General features: G+C 33.8%; 1 protein-coding gene across 1 annotated transcript in view; it reads right to left on the minus strand.

Annotated features, from left to right (window-relative positions):
- MAN2A1 (mannosidase alpha class 2A member 1) overlaps positions 1–18,353 on the minus strand; it is a 93,568-nt gene that overhangs the window by 43,294 nt on the left and 31,921 nt on the right. Inside the window, exons 9-11 of the mRNA XM_005428027.3 lie at positions 15,715–15,900; positions 14,276–14,390; positions 11,417–11,484 (exon numbers count right to left, since the gene is read on the minus strand). Coding sequence (XP_005428084.2) covers positions 11,417–11,484; positions 14,276–14,390; positions 15,715–15,900 — 369 coding nt within the window. The remainder of the gene's footprint in view (positions 1–11,416; positions 11,485–14,275; positions 14,391–15,714; positions 15,901–18,353) is intronic.

The raw sequence follows: 18,353 nt of genomic DNA on the forward strand, positions 1-18,353 counted from the left end.
TACGTAGCTCTTTTCAAAGCTCTAATGGTCTCTCATGAAAGGGTCAAGGCCTCCTCAGTCAAGAGTATGAATAACATGACATTTTAAGTACAGGTCTCCTCATCCATTTTGTATGCTTTTCTGCAGGAATTACTAAAGATGACCTATAAAATATCATTATAGAGCCTATAAAATAATTGTTCTGGAAATAAATGCCATATATACAATCTTCGGGATATTATCTGTTCATAGTGCTCCTCTGGTAATACAGAAATTAGACATTTTCCAATATCTCAATCCATGTTCTGTTCTTAACATTCCTTTAGGAACAAAACTCATCAAAAGCCAACTGTGCAGGCTCATGATCGTGACACTCTCCTTGGCAGCAGATTAATGCTTTTTTTCCTACAGCTCTTCTACCAGTTACTAAATTGAGCTTCAGAAGCTGTGTGTTTCACAGCATTTCAAGACACTTTTCAGTTCTATTCAAAATTCATTTTGTAAGAAATTTAGGTAACAGAGAAAGTTTTGGACAAAGTTACTCAAACCCGCACGCATGAAAATCTTCTGACCAATGTCCTCCAATTTCTGGAAGTATTTGAGCCTGACTCATACTAATTTCAAAGAAAATTTGACTCTGCAGGTATTTTAAACTATCCTTGTTTCCCCCCCTGTGAAATGAATATTTATTTCTCAAATGTAAAATATTCGCATGATTTCACCCAAATCATACTTCTTCTACTGCATGTTATTGCAAATACTGAACTTTATGTCTCTGTGTACCTTGAACTATTATCAGTGACATCTGACCCACAACCTTCGTTCAACAGTGGGAAACTACTTGAAAAAAAAAAAAATGGAAACAAAAAGTATCAAAATCAATTTGTCAGTTAATTTCGAGATAAAACCCCATAAGCCCTGAGGAATTACTTAATGTATTTTGGAACAAATATGCATGGATATTTGTCCAATAATACAAAAATAATTTTCTCCCTAGTTCATATTTCAAAAGCAAACAAAATCAGCAATACCCATTAGATACATCAGAGGTTTTTCTGGTCTTTTTTCCAGAAGGGGAAGTACACTTCCAATGTTAAATCATACCAACTAATTTACAGAAGTCTGATGTTAGGGATTTAGGGGTCTAGAAACAGAATTTCTGGGGAATGAGGAGAGGAGGCACGTAGAGAGGCAAAGGTAAAATGCAGGATTTCCCAGTAACATGAAATTTCTTGACCCTTGGCACTCCTACAGAGAACTGATCTGTTGCTACCAATCTACACAGCTAGTACTAGCAGTTACTGCACTGTTCAATACTCCTCACCAGATGTGAAACCCACCTATCTACGGTAATAGTAATTTTTAAAAATCACCAACAAAGACCTCCACAATGCCCACAAACATCAGTCTGCAAACATTTAATGCATAAACCAGTTAAAATACCAGCACTCAGACAGTCTTTCATCAAAAGTGATACAAAAACACACCAGCTTTTACAACAGATTTGCCAAGTGACAAAATAACTTTTGTCAGAGGAAAAAACCTTTTTGTCCCGAACAGAAAATTCCATTTTTTCTGTATAATAAACAATAAATTGCCATTCTTGTGCACAACAACTCTTAAGCAGAAATGTTCTCTCATTAGAGCTACCAGCTCTTATACAAACATCACGCAGTTTTTAGGATCACTGGAAGGTCTTACATGTCTTAAACCAGTCCACTTTTCTCCTTATTCCACATGGTCAAACAGAGGTCTATGCACAAAACAGACTGTTCTATAACCTTAGATCATATTAGATACAACAAGATACCCCTTTTCCACTGTGACTCCCAAGAGTAAACTGAGGAGACGAAGGAAAATCTAGATATTAACAAAACCCCCTGTAGACTAGGAGGTTGCTGTAGCTTGACCTCTTAGACAAAATGAGAAATCAGAAGGGCAAACTTTGAAAAATGCTGCAATTGCTATTCTTGAAAAAGTCCAAATCTGATTATATTGTTTTGCAGCTCAAGCACAAGTCTTTCTAATATAATATTAAATTTTTAATTATTTTAAACAACATTTTCTCCAGTTAAGTCTTCCTATTTTCCACTGTATGTACAATGACTGTTTGTAACAAACCTGCATGCATTTATAGACTTATCTTCCTTATTATCAGTCTTTTCAAACTAAACAGATGATGGTTTTGGGTGCTTTCTTTGACTTAGTGCTCCTGTTTTCCTATTAACTCTTTCCAGCTTCTCACCCCATATTTTTGATGAAGCCTTCATGACTCGAGCACACTATTTCAGTGGCATTTTACAAAGAACATTTCCATTTAAATCATCCAAGTGCAAAAGTGGCTTTGATACCATACAAGTAACTCTCTCAATGCCATCTTCTGTCATACCTAGTCTTCTTCTGCTTCACTAATGTCCATTTGGTCAGTCCACATCTTATTTTTCCATGTGATGCGCAATACTTCCACTTGCCTGCTTCTTTTATTATGAAAAAATGTCTCCAGTTTACCAAGACAGTTTTAAATACTAATCCTATATAGAGTGGTTGTTGCCAGTATGACATCAACTTTTACAATCTATTTACATTCTACTCTGTTAGCATGAGAGATAGAAAATAACTTGTGACTTTAATATTTTGCCTAAAGAAATCCTTACTTGTTTTTTTGCCTTACTTTGCACAAAAAAATTCCACCCTACTCAGATTGATTTAATTTGGATTTAGATTTTTCAGATTGGATTTAATTTGAATAATAGTGATATAGGGCATTTAACAACAAACATTTATCAATGAACATTTAGAAAACAGCTGGGCAATCAGCAAGTCGGTCTGTTAACCGAGTGAAGTAGCACAAAGTTAAGGTTAAAGCAACACATGAAATTACAGTGAATTGTGCTTAATCAACACACCTAATAATATTAAAATAATTCCAATAGTTTCTAGAGATTAAACATACCTCCTCTGAGATAGAGTAGATACTGAAACCATTTGCATGCATAACTATACAATCCTAGACATTTAATTAAATTGAAAAGTCTTTTGTTTATGATTAGGACCTTTGCTCTCAGATATAGTGTCAGCTGTAAACACAAAATCTGGAGCAGTAGGAATATGGGTGGTTTATTAAAAATCAAGTTAAACAAACAGCTTTCTATTAAGTCAGAGAAAAGCAGATTCTTCCCCAAAAGAAGATTCCAATATCTTCCCCCAAGTGTCTTTTAATTGACTGGATAAAGTCAAAGGAGATTTATCAGTTTACCTAACAATATAAAATAAATGCTAAAACATTCCTCTATATCACATTCAGATAAGCACCTCATAAATTCATCAATACTATCACAGATGTAACAAGAAAAGAAGATCAGTTTACATCAAAGAAGCAAATTATAATCCATTTAATCTGTTCATTCTAGAGTAGAATATTAATCTTAAATATGTATAATAAAATGTTATCATATATGAAGAAATAGTGGGATTTTTCCCTCTTCTTAAATAAGACATCTTTTGAAGTTTATGAATAATAACATTCATAAGAGTTAATAGGATGGTAATCTTAACCTCAAATTACCAGCAAACATAAATTTGTGTTACTTTCATAAGGTGTAAAAAGCTGGAAACAGAACCTATTATCCAGGGATCAGCTTTTCATTACACTACTAAACTGGTGACATCAAGAAATGAAGAGATATTTCCAATAAATAAGTAAATTCAAAGAATCTACTTCAGTAGAGTTGCAACTAACACAATATAATGCCATAATTATAACAGCATTTGAAAAGAAAAATGTAGTTTAGAAATAGAGCTATGCTAAAATTACACATTATTTCCAAAAGTAGTAATGTCTGACAGCTCTGGTTAACATACAAATAAATAAAACCAGCGATTCTGTGCTTATAAAAAAAATAATCTTAGCTCGACATTTCAGAATCACTGTAGGATTACCCTTCCTAATGACACTCCCAAATCTGAACTTCAGACTCAAGAAAGCTGAGACAACATGCATTTCTATGAATTCTCTCCTTTATAACTCTGCAGAGAAATCTTTACAATATCCATTGCTCACGTATAAGGCGCAGAATTAGGCAGACAATAGGCACACAATCCATCCCTCCACTCTCACAGGAAACAGGACCTTTGTGTGGCTTTTTTAGGAACAAACCATGGAACAACCTCAAGAAAACAGCATTCACAAAAAACACAGACAACAGCACAGCAAGAACTATATATTTTGAGAACACGAAAAAAATCAACATCAACCTAAGACAAGACTTTAAAATGTTATGCACCTACTACATATGCCAGATACACATACTTCCTATGATTTAGATGGATTGTAGTGGCACATATATCCTAATCTGGAGCACATAACTACTCTCCAATATAGGATAAAAGGATTAAGTCCAAAGGCACTATTTTAAATTTTTCTTTTACCACAAAGTTGTGAGATGTTCTGAGGTCCAAGATGGGCTTGAAGCCCCCTGACTTTTTCAGGATCAGGAAGTACCTTCACTAAAATCCTTTCCTTGTTCCTCTTGTAGTGCAGGCTTTATAAATCTGCATTTAGAAGGGAAAAAAAATCTGGTTCAGAAGAGCAGAAAGACTTTTAAGTATTCCATATCACTTCAGTCTGTGCCTTGAGAGCCTTGGACTAACTACAATATTGCCTCAAGGTAACTCCAGTAAAAAGGCTGAAGGGGCCAGTGCCTGGAAAAAAAAGAAATAATACACAAATGTACTAATATACTGAAAATATGTATATCCTCTTTCCAAAGCTTCTTCAACAAGTACATGCATCATGATGCAGATCTTTCAGCTGTATTCAACCATTCACTACCATGCTCCTTCACAATGATCACTTTCTGTGCTTTGAAAACAAGCTCAGGCTTTTCCTTCCCATAGAGCATCTTTAGTTCACCTGTTTCTTCTGCATTACACAATATTTCCATTGCAGTGGTCTCAGAGGAAACCAGAAATTTATTGTAAGACCTAATTGTCTTATTTTTTAAATATTTTATTTAAATCTTTTAATTTTTTATAGCTACTGAAGCATCAAACACCTTCACTGTCTGATTGTACTGGTACTGCAAACCCCAAAAAAGATGCTGATATTCCATGCATTGAAATGAAAGGACTAAATTTGTGCAATTTAGAAAAACAGAAAAGATCCTATGAGTCCTACAAACTATTAACTTATTTACTGGTTTAATTTTGCAGCGGCAATTTCAAAGACAGTCAGTAGACAAAAACATTTAGAACAGACTGTCATTGGTTCATCCACAGTAAGACAGACCAAAAACTGAAAAAAGTTTGATGTATAAGAATTTTTATACACTAAAAATTAATCTTTAAAAGTTTGAAATGTAACAGCTTTTAGAATAACTTGAATTCAGAAGCATAGCATTCAAAAACTGAGATTTAAAACCCTAAAATTATTTCCACAAAAAAGCTTTGAAGTACAATTAATTGCAAATCAAAGTTGCTTTTTTCTTCTTCATAATGAAAACTTATCATACCTCAAAAAATGTACCACCATCCAATTTTAAAGCCCTTAAACAAAACCAGGCATTCATCTCTTAGCTTATTTGTTGTTTTATTTTTAGACTTCATAGATAACTTTTAAAGAGATGTCAATTACCAGCGCCTGGAGTCAGTTCTGAGATAAGCCTGTATGAATTATATTTTTTAATGGTTTTTCAACACAAAAAAAGGAAAATTCACACAGAAAATACAGAAACCTCTGAAAAACTATTACGACCTTACACAAAGAGTGAGAATAAAGAGATCAAGGTGCTGTGAAACTCTTCCATACCCCTCACTTCCTGTCCCATTAGACATTGTCAATGGAGAGTTTGCTGGTTTGGTCATAAAGATATTTGCACAGCTAAGTTCCACCTAAAAAACAGAATGAATGTATCATGCTTTTTTGTTCAATTTGAACGAGCAGCACTTTTACCAGAGTGATTTTTACTGAAACAGTTATTTCAAGTTCACATTTAGTAACATTTCAAGATTCAGACGCGTGAGTTATCCTGAGTCAGCCAAGCATTTCATTGCCTCTGCAACAGCTCCTCCATCATGAAAACCAAGGAGAATGCTTTTTAAATATCCAATCAATTTTGTCAAAATGACCTTGAGTTCACTACAAACAGAACATGTTCCTGGCGGTTACAGGTCACCTGAAATCTAGTAAATTGATCAGGCAGCCGATCACTGAGATTAACACTTTAAAGTAATTTTCAAAAAACCATTAGGCTGTATCCAACCTAAGCAGCCAGGGTATTGGAAACTAAATGCAGGCGCTTCATATATCACCTCTAAAGTGTTTTCTAATTTTTCACCTACTTGCACTACTGTGTGCTTAATAGATGGGTTTAATTAAGTATTGTTTCTTAATAGAAGCAGTGAGTATGAAGGCTTGACTGAATGAGTATTCATCCTGCCCACCTCCCTGAAAGATACTAATACAGAGGTTTCACTTAAACACACAAGGTTGTGCATTTTGCAATCACTAGCTCATCCAATTAAAACTTAAAAGTATTGGTTTGGTTAGTGTTTGTTTGTTTGCTTGTTTTTTCAAGATCTGTTTTCTTCTCTGGGGAACAGGTGTGCATATTAACAATGCATGAAGTTCCACAAATATTTATGAACACATCTTAAATGTTATGGTATTCTTTTCTTTAAATTTGTTTTTTTTCTTCATTGAGCTTCGAAAATACCTTTTCTTCTACTGTCTTTTTTTTCTGCAGCAGTTTTGGAGTATAATTAGGAATATATGCCTCTGAAATCATGCAAGGCATAAAAGACATTTAAGAAGTTTATTATTAAAATGTCAAATGCTGTTAGAGAGTCTTCTCCTTGTAAATACATTGAACTGAAGTTTAGATAGATTATACCAAAACTGGCAACGTAGGTCTAAAGGCAGGGGGGTGGAAGGAAACAAAAAAAAATCACCACCAAAGCAAAAGCTGCCAAATTAAGAGCATTACCCTGATCCAGTCACATTCTAAGCTCACAAAGACAAAGTTATGGCATGTGACTAACACAGTTTCCTTCTCAAATTATTCTTGCTGTAGTCATGCAGTCATCCAACCAAACACGGTACCATACCCACTGCTCTGTCAAGACTTTTTTACTTTGGTACATTATTCTCTATTGTATATTAAGGTTAGCAACATAGCTTTAATTTCTGCATTAAAGTGCTGTGTTGAGAAGGCAGTGAATACCCTGCCAAGCAAATTTTTGAAAATATTATCAAGTTGAAAAATTATAGACATAAACTGGGATTTTCTTTCTCAAAGAATACCACGCATTTTGGACCTAATGGTACAAACACAACTTACGCCAAAACTTTATTAAATACAACTTTATGCCAAAACCTGCTCATGGATAACAAAGTCAGGATAATAGCCAAGATTATTCTGTAGCCTCTATTTGAAAAAAGGAAACATTCTTTTATAACGTGGATATCACTAAACTGCTTTGACAGATCTTTGAAGAAATAATGGGTAGCCTCCCATAATTAATCCTCTGGGCAACCTAAATATTTCAGCTAATTGAAATAGTTAGCTAAGCTATTTTATAATCTGCTAAGCTATAAAACTGGCCTGATAAGAAGGTTAGCATATCATATTGTTCCTCTAAGATCAGTTGACAAAAGTTTTTTGTGGGTAAATTATAAGAATAGCTGGTTTAGCACCAAAAAAATCCTAAATAGATGATTTTTTTTTTTAAATTTTTCAGTACCATAGTATCTTCAGTTCAGATAGGATAGAGTGCAGTGGAACTCAGTATTGAAACTGCCCAGGTAGGTATGTGAAGATTCAAGAGTTAAAACGAGAAGGGGGAAGAAGAGATAAAACCTAATTGTCATTGTTAGGCCTTTTCACTATGATTCACCATATCGAGACAAACAAGACCACTATAAGATGCAAGCAGGTGCAGACAGTCAATCCAGGCATTTGGTCGTGTACCGTGCTCCCCTGCAATGCTGTGTCCAGAAAACAGCACAGATAGGAATAGCTGGAAAACCCTTCCCCTCACAGTCAGCATGCCCCTCATCTGCTGCTCACAGCCTAAACAGCAGGAGCTCCAAGCACACCCCCCACCCACCAAGTCCAGTGGGGGCAAGTCTTCTGCCATTCAGAAAGTATGACCTCTGGTAGACTGTTCCTGAAAACCTATTATTATACTAAATAGCTGGGCAGTAAGAGAATAGGAGCCAGCATCCAATTTCTCAGCACACTCAATGGGCTTTTTCTCCAAGACATGCAGTAATTTGAAACTTCAGAATAAGACTGAAGCAGTTCCATACCTACTTGGATACTATCTTGTGCAAGCTCCATTTTTCAGCTAAAAAAATATTTTTTTAAAAAGCATGCAACTTCATTTATCAGTTAAAAGGGATTTAGTATCATTAAAGACCCCATAATATCAGTATTCAAAAGCCTGATCATAAGCCCACTTAGTCATCCTGAGGTCATGGAGTCAAAGACCTAAAATATCCTGTACACCTATTTCATCAAAAGTAACGCATTACTTTAATACATTTAAAATGAACACATTACTAAAATACATTTCTGGATTCATAGAGATATCACAACAGCACCACAGAGAAAAGATGCACAGGTGGGGGCAGAAACAATACCAAAGAGGTTACAGGTGGCACCTGCTTAGAGGCAGTTTGAAATATAATTCTCAACTACACAACAATATGGAGATACTTCACACTAGAACTTTAACAACTGAAAGAGAGATCTCTTCCTGCTTTCTTTTTCTTCCATGTCATTGAGTTGTCCTAGCTCTCCTGTACAGTCTGTCAGATCAGTTTTCACTACCAACTACAACTTCCATGAGCAGCGAAGAGAACACTTAACTAAAAAATACCCAAAAGGAAGGATGGATGAAACAGGCAAAAAGGACAGTACCAACTATAGTCCTGTAGAAAGCTGGTTATATTAGCAATCAGTAAAAGAAGGAAAAAAAAAAAAGAAAAAAAAGAAATTTGAAAAGCCAGTATGAGTTTCCCATCAGCAATGTCCCTCTAAAAGCGCAGGTGATATGACCCACACTTATGTAAGAATGACCAAGCTAGAATACAGATATTTTTTAAAATTCTGACACAGATATGCAAAAATATGAACAGCTAAACAGCCAATCAAAGAAAAGCTAAATAGCCAATCAAAATCAAAAACCATGCCAGTTACACTGATTTAATTTCTATGCCATATAATGACATATTAGAACACACTAGCAGAAAGAAATCCAGTGATTCAATTACACATAGATGAATAATAAAGAAGATTAAGAACAGAAGATAAGCAAATAACAGTGTTTTGGCAAAAATGCCCCAAAATTTTAAATGGAAAAAAACCAGTTTCCTTCTTAAAAGCTTTAAACTTTAAAAGTTCAAGCATAATAATTCTTAATAATAGATTTATTGAGTTGAGTTTAAGCTTCTACTGAAAATAACATTTCTCATGAAATGCAAAAAGAAAATTCAGACGCAATCATAATAATCATATATTAGATTTAACCAGTAGTTACAGCGACAGCTTACATACCACTTTTCCCAATGGTGATAAATTTAGTGGACTACAACAAGAGATAAAGTTAGAAGCCTAAAGAGACTAAGCTAATTTTTATAAGCAAAAACAGTTTAACATAGAGATATTCAAATGAAAATTTTAACAACAAATAAAACATGTAGTACTGTACACTGAAGTAAAACGTTTATGTGAAACACTTTCAAAGCGTTTCAAAAAAAAGATGTAAAAAAACCCGGGATTTAGTCAGTAATATTAATATTCTCTTATAATCTTTTTTTGCCCTTTCTGTCTCCTTTTTCCCCTCTTCAATCTATTTCCCATATTTCTGACTGCAGTCTTTGGAACATATATCACACCTTATATGACTGTACGGTATCTTCACAATACCAGATAACAAAGTTGTCAATTTTCTACTAGTACTATTTTCTTAGTAAGCTAAGACCAGTTTAGAGAATAGCAGCAGTAGTCTGCCAGAATAATATTATTTGTAATGTCATGTATATCTATTTGATTTACAAATCAGAAGGGGAAAAAAAGGCAAACGTCTGAAATGAATTAAGATCAAAAAGGGGAAAACTTACTTAGCATATTATGCAGAGACAAAAGTGGAACACTGTATGCAAACAAAAGCTGTATTAGGGGATGAAAAGGGCACAGGGAAAATTTCAACAGCTAACCTAGGTAAGGAAAGCAAAGCAATAAAGCTGTCCTCAAATGGCAAAGAAAATCTACATCATAACTTGTTTCCAACCAAGTGCTTATATACTACAAACACAATTCTCTTCCAGTGAAGAAACCTGAGGAGAAAATTTTGAAAAGCTAAAACATTTTTGTTAAACAAATAAGCACCTGAGTTCTTGGTCATTTTGGACAAGCTTAAGATAATCTATTAGCATTTCTGTAGCACTCCAATACGAGAAGTCCTATTTTAAAAAAGCATTATTTAGAGAAAAGCACTAGACACATTATGTGTATTAAGTGCTGGAAGACTGAAGACAGCTTCCCCCAAAAGGTCACAAGAACTAAACTTTACTCACTTTTTCAAAGACTTTAACTATATATATATTTATATACTTCATTAGTTAGTCAGCTGAATAGTTGGACATCTGCATCAATTAAGCAAGTAAGTCTTAATAGCTTGCCACTAGAACTAGAGAAATCAGATACTAACATCAGCAAAAACAGCATTCACTGCTTTTTAAATGAATCTTAAATCTTCTGTTCTGTAAGCAAAAACCTTGCATTATTTGATTTACACAGACAGCAGTTCTCATACCCAGACATCTTATTCACTTTATTTGGATCAGCCACTTTAAATGAATGTGTACATTATTTCAGGTGGGATACTGAGTGCTCATGGACATAGCAGGATGCCAATTTCAGCTGAATACCCTACAATTACATATTAATAAAAAGTAACTCTTCTTAATAGCACAGAGGAGTTGGAGTTAAGAGAGAACAGTATCCTAGTTTATCTTCTACTTGATTTTTAAAGTCAATTCAGTATTGTGATTTTTAGGCCTTATAAAAACAACATTTTGCTCACAGGGTTAACTGAGGCACCTGTAATTCTGCCTATTTAGAATCTTCTATTGCTTCTCTCAAGCACAATCTATTTAGTATTACAATGCCGTAAAAGCACACAGAAACAGAACACTTACTTCAGCTGTGGTATGTGAGAAATGCCTATAGTTTTCACATGCTGTGTCCTCCTTCAATGTGACATAATAATATTAGCATAATCTCCCAGAGTAACTTTAGGTTTTTTTTTAATTTTTGCTCTACTTTGAGCAAAATTTGGGGAAAAAAAAGGAAATTGCAAAAAAAAATTACTTACTAGATAGTGAAACCACATAAAAGAATCTCATACACTGAATAATATATAAATTATTTACCTTGGTTGCAATGTCAGCTTTAAAACTGTCTTGCGTGGCAAAGAATCTTGAGAAGCCTGAACATCATCCTACAAGAGAAAACATCTTTGAATTTGCTTTTGAATACACTTCAGTAAGCAATATATGAGCTTTGCCTATTATATGCATTTTGTGGAGTATAAAACCACGTTAACAACACCAGAAACCAAATCTTATTTTAGCCTGTTACTGAGGACGACAAACAACAAAATTTAATAAACTAAGTACTTCACACTGTCTAAAGAAAGACACTTACTTTGACCAAGTCACTGGGAAATATTTGTTTTCATTAAAGATCTTATTAGATTCCATTATCAAATTATTACACCTGTGCTTTCATTTTTGCATACAAGCCTTCATAATCACCAACTTCTTTCAAATTTTGCAAATACTTATCACATATTTTTATTAAATTTCTCCTACTATAAATTTACTCTGAAACAATATGCTCCTGTGCACTTACCACAAGCAATCACTGTATAGTCTCCTGCGAGCTCTCATTGTTACTTTATATTGTACAAAAAGAAAAGTTTCAAAAACCACAATTTGGGGTGTAGTACAGGGCTCATTTCCACTGAGGAAAGGTAGAGACAAGACATTGCTGTCACTGTTGCATAGCCTAAGAAAACAGCCAAACAGCTGATTCACAGTGCATTCCAGTCAGTTCTTACAATGGTGACCACTACAGACTTTGAAATGGAAGTGCAGAGTTCTCAGTTCCTCAAAACATCCTTAAAATCATGTTTTTCAAGTCTAGCAATTGTCACTTACATTTACATTTTCTTTCTGCACTGAAAGAACTAAGACTAATGTACAGGAATTGTGTAATGGTTGTAGTTTTATTTTCAGATTTTGAATCTCATCCATGATCCAACTAAAGCTGGATCATTCTGGGCTCTTTAAGGTTCTTCTCATTATGAGTGTATTACCTTCCAAGTGATTTTTTGTTTGCTTACTACTGTAGAGTTTGTAAAACTTAACATAAGAAGTACAAACTATTAATGAGAAAACCATGATGCTTTTGGGCGGAATTAATAATTAAGAAGAGTAGAAAAAGTGCAAGTGGTGTCATTGCAGAGTTCTTCAATCGCGTCTAATTCCCAGCTTCCTTTTTTCTACTTCCAAGAAAGGGAATTTCTCCCTGGTTGTCCCTGCTACCTGCTGGAATGCTGCTGCTATGGTCTTGTGCTCCATTCCTCTAAGTGTTTTGGAGTTCTTTACCCCTCAAAAACAGCAGCCACTCTCAGTCTTACAGTCTTCATAATTTGTCTTCCTCAACTCTCTTGACATTCATTCCGAATGCCCATCTCTGAGCAATTCCTGATGTCAGCTTCCATCAGCCACCAAAATACAACTCCAAAATGAATGCCTTTGAACTTCCACTTTATTGCAGAGGTGTTCTGTAAGTGTCCTGAAGTTCTCCTGTTAGCAATCTACAAATCCCACATTAAAAAGCTTTTGTTGCTATTTCCAATGCATAGCGGAGATACCAGATTAATGATACACTGCAGATATTGTGTGGCAAACGGATAAATCTTAATCTGCTTTTGTAATCACCCTATTTTTTTGTTTTATATAGACACAATAAATTCATTGCAATAACAACTTCCTTTTTAATCTCTGCTTTCACAGTGGTAATAATAGCTTATTGAATTAGTATGCTCCTAGGCAATATACAGTTGAAACAGCAATTAGTACTTCTACAATGCAGTGGTGTTAATCCAGACTGATGAAGAACAGGAACAACAAAAGTTTAGTAAAATGTAACATCACAACATCTTCCAATATATTTCAGAGCAGGAGTAAAACCTTCATCCCATGAATGCCTTCAAAATATTCCTACTTTATAAAAGTGCAGATTCATTTTCCAAAGAGGAGAAAAATTAATATATTTGTGACACACAAGCATGTAGCATACACATGCAGCATATATTTATACATATATATTGATATAAAAGTAATAAAAAGTATAAAAAACTATTTTAACAAAATTTTTTTATGTATACATGTGACTGGAAGAATCGTTCAAGATATGACACACCTGGCACAACTAAATCAGTAGAATGTATGTCATGTTTATTATGTCAGAAGTGTGAGATAATCATATCATAAAGACTGTCTTAATTCTGCTGTGCTTATGCACAAAGAACTTAAAGCATCTCATTTTGTCTACCTTCAGGGTAAATGCACTAAGTAGACTTCCTAAAAATTCATAGCTGTCACAGAAGAGCAATTTTGCTCAGAAAGTGAAGAAACTAAGAATTCTGAAAGGAAGCAATATTAGCAAGTGTGTTTCTTCAAGGTGCTCTTTACCGTAAAATAGGTCTCAAAATGATACATGAGGATCCATTGCTGACTTTATCATCCATTTCATTTAACACTCCTGTTTCAAATAATTTCCGCAAAGTAAAAAGAGCACAAGGTATTGTCTTGACCTAATCTTGCAAACTAAGGTTAGATTTCTGTCAGGGATGGGAATTTTCTTCTTCCCACACTTCTTAAGTTCCTCTGTGAAGCGAAGTCAAATTACAGGACTGCATAATGTTATATATTCACTTATGTATATCCCTTAAGTCACCAACACATTTATGCCCACAAGAAAATTAGAACACCCACTTTTACTATCTAACTCAAAAAGGGCAACAAAATAAGTCCCTTTCCTTTAGCTGTGTGGGGTTTTTTTTCAGTATCAACTGCTGACATGTTCACTTTTTAATTTCTAATGTCTTTGGTTAATGCGAAGAGTGATAAGTAGCACATTTCTGAGAAGGCATTAGGTGTAAATTTAGTTTGACATAGTTCACATTTCATTTTTGGAAAAAATCAAGGAAGAGAGCTCACCATTTTCAGGAGCGGAGTTGCTGTGTCATAGTTATAAGCACTTTTGTCTTTTAGGATAAGAATATGAACAGAGTCAATTATTACTTTCTTCAAATTCATTATTGAATGGAAAAGCCTGTTAAAACATTTAAAATAATAATTAGCTTTCAATTGGTTTTATTCGATGTTGTAACATCGAAATTTAAAAACATTAAAGAACTCAAAAATATGAGTTGGAGAAAAATAAATAAGAATTTTAGCATCAATATAGCATGAAATTAAGAACAGTTAGTAGCAATGGGTGACCAGCCTGAAAAATGCAGAAATATTCTTAATTATATTCTTGTCTTGCATACTGAAAGTGAGGTACATCTCCTCCTGTATGCTGTGCTACCAAAGGTGTATTCTCAGAATGCCAAGTGCTTTTTCAAAATGCTAATCTTAGGAAAGTTTGCAATTTGTATATTTGATTTTCAGTTTCTATAGTGGAGACAAGCCTGAAACATTGGTCAGAAAGTCAAGACTGTGTTTACACAGGATTAAGAGAACAATCAGAAACACAAAAAATATAAGCTATAAACTATATAAACTACCAGGATGCCCACAAATTACTAAAGACAGAGAGCTGGATAATTTTATTTGTAAAGTGAAAAAAGCCTTTATTGCACTCTCTCATAACTAAGTGCATTGTGAATACTTATGATACAGTAGATTAAAAGTATGGAATCTAAAAATACTTGTCATGAAATAGTTTTAAACAAGAGTATTTTAGATGCATTTAAAACAATTACTTATTTAATGAACATGTTCTATCATCAGTCTACCATCATCACCTCAATTAATCAAATTTACTAGTTCTTAACCTTCCAATATGAATCAATTTTCTGAACAAACCCATAATTAAAGCATGTGTATACACAGACATACATATATCATGCAAAGTTCTCAAAAAAATTCTATGAAGATGCTAGCAGAGTAATTTCTCAATACTTAGAAATACCTCCCAGATGAGACAATAAACAATGACAGACAAGTTAAGTAGAAGACTTTCAACACAAAAAAGATTTCCCACTTTTAAGATAGGTAGACTACAGAGGGTGTGGGATTTTCCAAAGAATATATGCTTAAATTAGCACATCTTTGATTATTGCTTACGGCAGAGAAATACAAAAACTTCTCCTACTTACTGCAGAAAAATTCTGTCATTAAGGAAATCTCAGTAATGTGTCTACCTTTTGAAATATCAAAATTTTGTTTGGACACCAAATTCTTATTCAGAGGGTTCAAAAATACTGTAAATGAAGAGCACGGGTAATCAAATCTACTTCTCATGTAGAGCACCTCTACACTTTCAGAGGAGTACGTGTCTGTATCAAATCTGTATGTCTGAAATAAACACTTCAGTTTTAAAAATGCAAAAGGAGATCAAGATTTAAGTTTATGTATATATAATAAATTACCTGGTGCCATAATCCACAACTACCCAATCTTTGGCTGTTCCTGTAATAGCATCATGGTGCTGGAAGAGTCCAAGGTTCCTTCTAGCCTCTGTCAGCAATTTATAGTTATCCACAGAAGGAAATACACTCATCTTCTCAGATTTACTGGACTGTACTAAAGCCAAGGAATAGAGAATTTCAGCTGCCCTGGAATTGCAGAGAATAATCAAGTATTTTTACAGAGTTAAAATGTAAAAAGCAATACATGCTTCATCTGAAGAATAAATGGTAAATAGTTCCATAAGCTCTATAAACCTTGTTCTTGCACATTTTATCATATCTCCATACTGTAGCTTCCTGCCAGACTTCTGTGGTGGAAAATGGATTTTTAAAATAAAAATATGACAGTGCAAACTAAAATACACAGTCATAAATGTGTGAGAGGTATATGGAATTGGTCCTAAAACCTCACAGCATGGATAGAGTGCCTTACAAGAAGCATACAATTTCCATTTCAAAAAACGACTTATTAATCAAATAAATTTGCTTTAAATAAAAATATTAATCTGTATACTAATGAATATCTATTCTGTCATTTGCACTTAAAGCAAACTAAATTCTTCTAATCTAAAGGCTTAACCATCTCATGCACCTGCTCACTACGTAGTCACCTGGAGAGAACACTGGATTCCAAAACCCTTACATTGAACAGAATGCAGAGCCTTTCTCTTCTACTTCTGCCGCAAAAACCTAGCACTAAAATATTGCCACTAGATTTGCACTTGCTTTATGACAATCTAAATTTATTTTTCAAAAAATATCCCCATGATTGCCCGTTATTATGGATATTTAACTGACAAAAATGCCTGCATAAATTCTGGGAAAACATCTGTTAACTTTTTTCCTATCTTCTCCTAAAACGTTATAGTTCTCTTTTTGCAAGTCTGAAAAGTGTCAGATTATTTTTCAAAATTTATTAGAGGTTAATGAACATTTCTCGAGTACTTGAAGCAACAAAGATGATACAGGTTAATGACATAAAAAGCGAAGAAATCACAACAACATATTTTTCTAGTAATGTTAACTTCTAGGCCTGCAAGTAATAAATTAAAAAGAAAAGGAAAATAAGTCAAATCTTTTATTTACCAAAGTTGTCAGTGAGGGCATGTGTTGAATTTTAAACTACATAAAACAAAAAACTTAATAAAAAACCCCTTGGTTTTTAGACTATGCATGGTATTAATTGTTAACATGAAAAATTCCTCCCAATTTAATTTTCTCTTCATCTTTATACAACACATAGGTAACAGTTATCTAAAACCTGCAGCTACCATGTACCCAAGTAAACTGAAAGGTGCACTATACATATAGCAGCCTAAATTATTCTCATATTGTCAATATTTCATGAGCAGGTGAAGATTTTGCTCCTACCAGTTAGATAATTGCTCATAAACTACATACAAAATCAAGGTGTTAAGAAGTTTTAAGTCCTATATTTAATTACCAGTGCTAGATTAACCTTAATCACTGTAATTTAAATGTTACTTAATGCAAATTCCTACTTCTAAAAATCCCTGCTACTTTGTCCTCTTGCAGCTTAATTTGAAAGAAAAATGAAAATATTTTAGTTGAAAAAAAGTCATCAGACGCTCATTCATCTAGTGAATAAGCCCTGTTCTAAAGCATGCTACCTCTTTTTAAAAAATCAAGTTAGTCACTTAACACTGACCTAACTTTGCTATAAAGAAGAGAACACAACAAATTTTAGTCCTTTAAATAAAGTGAGATTTTCTTCCCCACAAATAATTTTAATTTAATTTTCTTTTTTATTAATAGGGACATCTCTCAGATGCAGAATTTTCCTTCCATATCTCAGTATTTTTCTAAATGCTAAAAAGGTTCAATGTTCAATGATGAAAGACACTCAGAAATACACACTGTATTAGAGAACACTTTGGCTTATAGGTAAGCATCTAATACCTTTTCATATAAGCTGTATAAAGCCTTGGTTTTCTCACATCTGTTTCAAACTACTGCAGATGACCTAATACAATTTTCAGGAATTTTCAGTTTCATTTTAATTTGTAGCACCTGTCCCTGATAGGACACAGCAAATAGACCAAAATTTGCTTCACTTATTTGTCAAGGCCTGCACTAACTTACCTTACCTAGGTCCAGCTTCTATTTAACCTAAATAAATAATATTTCCAAGAGATTTTGAACTCTCAAGGTGTAGTATTTTCTATCCATCTGCATAGTTAGAAGTATCACTAGTATTCACCTTATAAATTAGTTCAATTTTTTTTTTTTTCAGATTTACTGTAATTTTTCCCTGTTCACATCAGTAACTAATAAAACAAAAAATTGTGTCCCTAACTTGTCTCAAACTATGCTGCTGTTCTTTAAATCTTTTCATTGCATTAAATAAACTTCTGGTCACATATTATATCACTCTTTAAACTCCTTCAATCCATCCATCCGTCCATCCATCCGTCCATCCATCCATCTCTCACTTAAGATTAAAAAGTCAGTAATGACTCAAATCACTGTCAATCTCCATTATAAAATCCTTAAGCTTTCTTACACTTCTTTACTACACAACTCCCAAAAAAACTCTTTTCAAACAGGAAAAACCTTAAACAACCAACTCTTCTCTTGCT

Source organism: Geospiza fortis, unplaced genomic scaffold (assembly GCF_000277835.1).
Source record: "Geospiza fortis unplaced genomic scaffold, GeoFor_1.0 scaffold447, whole genome shotgun sequence".
Classification (NCBI taxonomy): domain Eukaryota; kingdom Metazoa; phylum Chordata; class Aves; order Passeriformes; family Thraupidae; genus Geospiza; species Geospiza fortis.